Here is an 8987-nt window from a genome sequence, read left to right as displayed (position 1 = left end):
TGTGACGAATAAACTTGACTTGACTTGGTTATCTCTCCCTCTTCCTTCATTTCAATGCTGTCTTTATTTCTCACTTGCTTTCCTCTCTACTTAAACTCGATTTCTTTCACCTGCTTGCATCTCTACCTCAGTATTCTTGCACAGTTTGGTTCATCTATGCATCCAATTTATCAACCCTTTCCCAGCAATTATCTTTTATTAATATTACCATCACCATCCCATCTCTCTCACACTAGTCGATTTCATTCTCTCTTCCTGGTCTATTTCCCTCCCTCTCATTTCTGATTTCATTCTCTCTCCCTCGTTCTTTCATCTGCGGTGCTGGCTTGAAGGGCCGAATGGCCTCCTCCTGCACCCATTTTCTATGTCTTCTATCTCTACTTCTCAAACTCTAACCGTACTGATAGAATTGCAATGACTAAATAAAGAAAGTTCCTGGTTATTATTCGCTGTTTCTGTTGGGAACTATTTGCTAGGTTAACATTCACATTCATAAAACAAAATCTGACATGCACTTGGCAACAAAAGGTGATTAAAAGAAACTCATTGAATGTTGGCTATTAATTTGGAGCAGGTGCTCTCCAAAGTGCTGTGGTTCAGAAATAGACAATCATTTTTCAGCCGCCAGTTTTATTGAAATCCAGGAAAAACTAGGGATCTCAATCAGGCAAAGGGCCAATGGAAGAACCTTTTGCCATTCTTTGCAATAAGGTTCCCAGTACTGTGAGGCAGCTCACAGCCTCATATTGCAGCGGCATGGATTCAATCCCAACCTCTTGTACTGCCTGTGTAGAGATTACACATTCTCGCTGTGACCACGTGGGTTTCCTCCTACATCCCAAAATCACGCAAGTTAGTTTAGATTTAGTTTAACGATACAGCATGAAAATGAACCCTTTGGCCCATTGAGTCCATGCTGACCATCAAACACTAGTTTTGTTATCCCACTTTCCCATCCACTCCCTGTACACCAGGGACAATTTAGAGGGCCAATTGACCTACACACACACACACGCGTCTTTGAGGTGTGGGTGGAAACCAGAGCATCCGGACGAAACCCACGAGGTCAAAGGTACCAACGTCTACCACGTTTACCAACCTCAACCTAAACAAAATCACCTATTTCCGAGATAATTGAGGGGAGTGAGAAAGTTCAGCATCCCAAAAGCTTTTACTGGGCAGAGAGGAAAGAAATGTGGTAAATGAAGGGTGACAGTAATGTTAAAACTATGAATGAAATGTTTTTTAAAGTTCCACAGAAGCCTATAATCATTGTCATTCTTCTTCCTTGTGTCTGGCCATCTTCTATATCACGTCTTTCCGGTCGGTCAGTGACGGTTGACGGGCGGTGGTTGCAGAATTGGTGACTTCAGTCAGTCACTGCGGTGCAGTTTCTGTCGTCAGCATTGCCCGGTATGCGCCACGTGGAGGCTTCTGCTTGCATCCCATCTTTGTCATTGATGTTCTGTCCTGATGTCCAATAGCTCATGTGGGGCGGCACCTGATAGCTACCCAAGGTCACGACAAACCATCGGCTCTAGAGGGCGGCGTCTTGGTGGGGGAGGCGCGAGTCACGGAGTTGTTATATGAGTTATTAACCATATAACAATTACAGCACGGAAACAGACCATCTCGGCCCTACAAGTCCATGCCGAACAAATTTTTTTCCCCTTAGTCCCACCTGCCTGCACTCGTACCATAACCCTCTATTCCCTTCTCATCCATATGCCTATCCAATTTATTTTTAAATGATACCAATGAACCTGCCTCCACCACTTCCACTGGGAGCTCATTCCACACCGCCACCACTCTCTGCGTAAAGAAGTTCCCCCTCATATTACCCCTAAACTTCTGTCCCTTAATTCTGAAGTCATGTCCTCTTGTTTGAATAATTTAATTCAATTCAATTCAAAACACTTTATTCGTCAATCAACAAACATAAGCAGCACGCATACTGCACAATCAACCAGCACACGCATTTCACAGACACACTGCACAATCACACAACACACACCGCACATCAACATTCAACACATAGCAATAGTTTTTAAGTGCTTCCTAAGTGCTTCAATTAAAAAGTGCATATAGAAGGTTATTTCATTTCATATGTTCATGAGTCAGTGATCAGCATTAAAAAGCTGGACAGCCCTGGGGATGAAGGTTGCTTCCTCCTCTGTGTCCGGCAACCCGGACAGCGGAGTCTGCGTCCTGAGAGGAGCCACTCAAACTCAGGAAACAGGATGTGAGAGGGGTCCTGAAGAATCCTGCGTGTTAACTTTACAGACTGTTGGTCGCATAGGGCAGTGAGAGTTCGGACGGGCTGCTCAATGATTTTTGAGCAGACCTTGACCACATTCAACAGGCGGTTTCTGTTTTGCAGGGTGATGGAGTGGAACCAGCTAGTGAAATAGAAGGTTATTACTTTATAAGGCCGGGCAACGTCCGTGACAGCTGAGGAGTATGGAGCTGTATGCAGAAGAATAAACACATCTAGAGCATACAACCTGTGTCCGGCTAGTTTTTGTCTGGACTCCTGCCAGTCCCCGCCACACATGCTGACTTGTTTAAATGCATAGGATCCAGTAGGTTTTTATTTTGCAGAAGAAGACACAAGGTGCTGGAGTAACTCAGTGGGTCAGGCCGCATATCTGGAGAACGTGAAAGGTGATGTTTCAGGTTTGGACCCTTATTCAGACTGTTTGTGGGGGGGGGGGAGGCACGAAAGCTGGAAGACAGGACAAAGTCTGGCAGGTAATAGATTAATACAAAAGATTTTGACTACATTTTTCGATAAGTAGATGGTTAGACTAAGACCAGGGATGAAAAGGCAGAAGGTGGGTTTTTGCAGCTGGGTGGCTAGTTTTGGGAGGAATGATTTAATCCTACATTGTGTTCAGGAGCATCATGAACTCAGGAAAGCTCTGTGCAATGGAACAGAGCAGCAATGTATATGAATGCTGAGGGGAACACTGCCAGGTGTGAAGGTGTTCACTCATTCAAAAGTAGCCAGAAATCTTTCGATTTGATTCAACCAATGATATTTAACATACCCAGAAACACAAATGTGCAAATCCCTTTGACTGCTGTAACATTGGCAGGTTTTAAGGGACTTCTCAACCCTGAACATCTCTCACGTTGACAGAGTCTTAGAGCCACGGAGTTGTACAGCACACCACATCCATGCCAACCTTTTTGCCCATCTACACTGGTCCCATTTGCCTGCATTAGGATGGTACATTTATATGGCTTGCCTTTTCAAGGCAGCATGGCGGCGTAGCAGTCGAGTCGCTGCCTTACAGAGCCAGTGACCCGAGTTTGATCCTGACTAAGGGTGCTGTCTCTAAGGAGTTTGTACGTTTTCCCCATGGCCTGCGTGGATTTTCTCCTGTGTGGGGTCCTCCCACACTCCAAAGACATACAGGTTTGCAGGCTAATTGGCTTGGTAAAATTTTAACTTGTCTCTAGTGTGTGTAGGATAGTGTTAGGGATTGCTGGTCGGTGTGGACTTGGTGGGTTGAAGGGCCCGAGTCCGCACTATCTCTAAACTAATAAAAGTCTCCATCTAAATGTGTCTTAGATGTCGTAAAAGTATCTGCCTCCACCATATCTTCTGGCAGCACGTTCCGGGCACCTACCCCCTCTCACTGCAAACAAAAACTCACCTCTCATATCCCCTTTCAAACTCCTTCGTCACACCTTAAAACTATGTATTAAGTTCAAGTTCAAGTTTGCGTTTATTGTCACTTAACCAACTAAGTTACTGTGACATTTGAGTTACCATATAGCCATACTAAATGAAAAGAACACACTACACACATAAAATAAAATGTAACATAAACATCCGCCACAGTGGAGTCAACATTCCTCACTGTGATGGAAGGCGATAATTAACATGGGAATCGTTGCCATGGGAAAAAAGGTTTTGAACGTCAGTACCCATCTCATAATCTTATATAATTCCGTCAGATTGGAAAGTTTTTTTTACTAAATCATTAATGCTTGTTGAACAGTCACTGCATCAATGCCTGTGCGGTCACTGCAACCCACTGCCCATAAGCACCTTGGTGAGGATATAAGAAGGCATTGTGTTCACTGTTACACTTCTAGCAGGATGACCTTCAGCTTGTGTTGTGTTGCCTTGGCTGCACTTTTATTTCGGAGACAGCAGAAGGATCTTTCCTGAGGCAAGGTATTTTTTTTTTTTCCTTTTAAACTAGCTATGGATGTTTTTTTGGGAGACATAAGGAACTGCAGATGCTGGAATCTTGTGCAAAATGCAAAGTGCGGGAGTAACTCAGCAGGCAGTATCTGTGGAGGGAATGGGCAGGCGACGTTTTGGGTCAGGAATCTTTTCCAGACTGATGGTAGTAGGGGGGAGAAAGCTGTATCAGAGAGATGGGGATGGGCAAAGCCTGGCAAGGGATAGGTGAATGCAGGTGAGGGGGTTTGATTGGAAGATTGAAGGATTGAGTGACAAAGGCTAGAGGAGAAAAGGAGATAAAAGATAAGAGGAAGAGTGAAACATAATGGCAGAGTTCTGGGGAGTGTTGTAGAGCAGAGGGAACTAGGAGTACAGGTACATAGTTCCTTGAAAGCAGTGTCACAGGTAGATGGGGTGGTGAAGAAGGCTTCCGACATATTGGCCTTCATCAGTCAGAGTATTGACTATAGAAGTTGAAATGATAAGTTATCATTGTACAAGACGTTGGTGGGGCTACATTTGGAGTATTGTGTTCAGTTTTGGTCACCCTGTGAGAGTGTTACTGACAGAAAAAAAAATTGGGTGTGTCTAATCCAAACTCATCGCACCAGTCTGGGCTTTGCTGACAGAGAGGCTCCCATGGGCGTGAGTTGGTTCTAATCTCTGGCCGGCCTGTGTGAGTTTCCCCCTCCGTGCTACTTAAGCCCCCGCCCCACTTAGGAAACCTGAACAGAAACCTCTGGAGACTTTGCGCCCCACCCAAGGTTTCCGTGCGGTCCCCAGAGGTTTTTGTCAGTCTCCCTACCTGCTTCCACTACCTGCAACCTCCGGCAACCACCTGCAACCTCCGGGAACCGCACGGAAACCTTGGGTGGGGCGCAAAGTCTCCAGAGGTGTCTGTTCAGGTTTCCTAAGTGGGACAGGGGCATTACTCACCTACCATTCCTTCTGCATCCTGGGAAAGAGTGCAGAGAAGATTCATGAGGATGTTGCCAGGACTTGAGGGCCTGAGTTATAGGGAGAAGTAGGTCAGGCTAGCACTTTATTTAGTGCAGGAAGGTGAGGGGTGATCTTATAGAGGTCAGTATTTCTAACCCAGGGCTGGAATCAAAAGTGAAGGAATATTATTCCCTGTGAACACAACGGAAAGAACGTTGATTTTGAATAGAATGTACTGTAGTTTAACTAGAATGCTGCTAGGGATTAACTCCAAGGGTTATATGATAAACCGGGCTTTAGTTTCCAAGAATAGTAAAGATTAAATCATAAAGTGATGGGTTAAGAAAGATAGTCATAAGAAGAAATTCCTTGGATAAATGGGAAGACTAATCCCAGACATTTCAGGGGAAAAGTTAAGAAACATTTCTCCAAAGTAAGGGTTGGTAGAATATTAACCCTCTCTATCACCGAACCTGCCAGCTCACTTAATACTTTGATTTAAAAAATGATATATTTTTGCTGGCCAAATATAAGGCTAAGGATGTAGAGCTGAATTAGGTGGATTGGGGTTTTGGCACAGGTTATAGACAATAGACAATAGGTGCAGGAGTAAGCCATTCGGCCCTTCGAGCCAGCACTGCCATTCAATGTGATCATGGCTGATCATCCCCAATCAGTACCCCATTCCTACCTTCTCCCCATATCCCCTGACTCCACTATCTTTAAGAGCCCTATCTAGCTCTCTCTTGAAAGTACCCAGAGAACCGGCCTCCACCGCCCTCTGAGGCAGGAAATTCCACAGACTTACAACTCTCTGTGTGAAAACCTAATCTCATTCAATAAGAGAACATTCTTGAACTTCAGAATGTCTTCCTCTCATTCCTGCGTGGCTAAATGAAGAGTTTGTAATGGGGAACAGATACTCATTTGCAAAGAAGGTTTCCACCGTTCAAACATTTGCTTCTCGATTAGTTCAATGGAATGGACCCCAAGAGAAGGCCTTTGTGCCCAATTCAAAATCACTTGGCTAGCTGGGATACAGACTCCTGTTAAAAATCTGAATCAATGAGAAGTGAAAATAAGTTGTTTCCAACCCTGTGGTTGAAACATAGAAACATAGAAACATAGAAATTAGGTGCAGGAGTAGGCCATTCGGCCCTAGGAGCCTGCACCGCCATTCAATGTGATCATGGTTGATCATCCAACTCAGTCATCATGGCTGATCATCCAACCGTGATCTCCATCTGTTGTGGACAGTTCAACAACTGAATTCCTTGCTAGACCGGAAACGCAAGTTTTCTGATGGACAGTTATTGTGGTTTTTACTCTGGCACCAGCAAAGCCCACCTGCTGCTTCGGGAGTTGTGCAGTCAGAATTGAGCAACATTTTGCAAAACATTTATGTACTTTCTTTCTTCCCTTTTAGGACTTTGATGGAAGTTTCATTTGAACTGAGAGCCAAAGCAGATCAATATCAGTAAGATTGCAAAGATGGCCAACTTCGCACTCACTTGCACAAATTCATTCAATTCCAAGCCACGATGCTTTCTAAAATTGCTTCTCGTGTCAGTCTTTTCACTGTGCACTGTATATATATTTTGTCCCAGGGCCTTTTATCGAGAAAACAACATGTCAATAATATTGGGAAGGAATCTTTCCAAACAGTTGGAAAATATGGCCATCGTGAAGACCACCATTAAAGATTCAAACTGTGTCCAGAATGAAGACTATGAGGTACTCAAAGCCATCAGATCTTCTAAAGGCATGTGGACAATCTCCCCAATAGGGAGGTTTGGCAATCAGATGGGGCAATATGCAACATTATTTGCTTTAGCCAGATTAAACAGAAAGCAAGCCTACATTATCCCAACAATGGCCAATTATCTGTCTCAGAACTTCAAGATCACACTCCCCACTCTCACACAAGAGATTGCGGACAAGATTCCTTGGAAAAACTACCAACTTTCTGACTGGATGGAAGAAAAGCATAAAAAAATCTCAGGAGATTATATAAAATTCTCAGGATACCCAGCTTCTTGGACTTTCTACCACCACATCCGTGAAGAAATCACGCGTGAATTTTCTTTTCATGAGTTAATTGCAAAGGAAGCCAACTTGTATTTATGGAACATAGCAGCACAACGCCAAAATGTTACGTACATTGGTGTTCATGTTCGAAGAGGAGATTACGTGCATGTAATGCCCCACGTGTGGAAAGGTGTGATTGGAGATAAGAGCTACTTGGAACAAGCCATGTCCTACTTCAGGAATAAACATAAGAATGCTTTATTCATAGTGGTAAGCAATGGAATCAAATGGTGTCGGAAGAATATAGATGCCTCTAAAGGGGATGTCTATTTCTCAGGAGATGGGAATGAAGCAAAGCCGCAGAGAGACTTTGCCATTCTTGCTCACTGCAACCACACCATAATGACCGTTGGTACGTTTGGATTCTGGGCTGCTTACCTTGCTGGTGGGGAGGTTATCTACCTTTCAAACTTTACTTTGCCAAATTCACCTTTCTTAAAGGTGTTTAAGTATGAGGCATTCTTTCTGCCGGAATGGATTGGAATTGCTGCTGATCTTTCACCTCTTCTGGTCAAAATACCATAACAATTTATGGCATCTTGGATGTACTCTAGAGTTTCATCCAGAGAACAGTCAAGATTAAAAATAAAGCAAGAATTTCATGCCTCTCCTCCCCAGTTCTCCCATTATAGCATTCTTGAGTCCACCAGTCAATCCATTAAGTTATATCAAATATATATCAATTTGCACTATGTAATCTTTCTATTTTTTAAATTTACTGTTTACATCTTCTCTGTTTAGCTCCTAATTTCTCATTCAGCTGCGAAGTAATAATAGAAACATAGAAACATAGAAAATAGGTGCAGGAGTAGGCCATTCGGCCCTTCGAGCCTGCACCGCCATTCAATATGATCATGACTGATCATCCAAATCAATATCCCGTACCTGCCTTCTCTTCATACCCCCTGATCCCTTTAGCCACAAGGGCCACATCTAACTCCCTCTTAAATCTAGCCAATGAACTGTGGCCTCAACTACCTTCTGTGGCAGAGAATTCCAGATTCACCGCTCTCTGTGTAAAAAATGATTTTCACATCTCGGTCCTAAAAGACTTCCCTCTTATCCTTAAACTGTGACCCCTTGTTCTGGACTTCCCCAACATCGGGAATAATCTTCCTGCCACTAGCCTGTCCAACCCCTTAAGAATGTTGTAAGTTTCTATAAGATCCCCCCTCAATCTTCTAAATTCTACTGTGTACAAGCCGAGTCTATCCAGTCTTTATTCATATGAAAGTCCTGCCATCCCAGGAATCAGTCTGGTGAACATTCTCTGTACTCCCTCTATGGCAAGAATGTCTTTCCTCAGATTTGGAGACCAAAACTGTACGCAATACTCCCAGTGTGGTCTCACCAAGACCCTGTACAACTGCAGTAGAACCTCCCTGCTCTTATACTCAAATCCTTTTGCTATGAATGCTAACATACCATTCACTTTCTTCACTGCCTGCTGCACCTGCATGCCTACTTTCAATGACTGGTGTACCAAGACACCCAGGTCACGTTGCATCTCTCCTTTTCCGAATCGGCCACCATTCAGATAATAGTCTACTTTCCTGTTTTTGCCACCAAAGCTGATAACCTCACATTTATCCACATTATACTGCATCTGCCATATATTTGCCCACTCACTCAACCTATCCAAGTCACCTTGCAACCTCCTAGCATCCTCCTCACAGCTAACATTGTCCCCCAGCTTCGTGTCATCCGCAAACTTGGAAATGTTGCATTCAATTCCCCCATCCAGATCATTAATATCTAT

At 43.8% G+C, this 8987-nt stretch overlaps 1 protein-coding gene across 1 annotated transcript; it reads left to right on the top strand.

Annotated features, from left to right (window-relative positions):
* The first annotated feature begins 6340 nt into the window (after positions 1-6340).
* Positions 6341-8112, top strand: LOC129707910 (galactoside alpha-(1,2)-fucosyltransferase 2-like). Its single transcript, XM_055653369.1, has one exon. The coding sequence runs from the start codon at positions 6632-6634 to the stop codon at positions 7751-7753; it is 1122 nt and encodes a 373-aa protein (XP_055509344.1). The 5' UTR covers positions 6341-6631; the 3' UTR covers positions 7754-8112.
* Positions 8113-8987: the final 875 nt, after the last annotated feature.

Source organism: Leucoraja erinacea, chromosome 22 (assembly GCF_028641065.1).
Source record: "Leucoraja erinacea ecotype New England chromosome 22, Leri_hhj_1, whole genome shotgun sequence".
In the NCBI taxonomy this organism is placed as follows: Eukaryota; Metazoa; Chordata; class Chondrichthyes; order Rajiformes; family Rajidae; genus Leucoraja; species Leucoraja erinaceus.
Note: the sequence above shows the minus strand (reverse complement) of the source record. Positions and strands in the feature narration are given on the sequence as shown.

Bases quoted from the DNA above. Each gene is read 5' to 3' on its own strand.
- LOC129707910 (XM_055653369.1), top strand. From the start codon at position 6,632: ATGGCCAACTTCGCACTCACTTGCACAAATTCATTCAATTCCAAGCCA.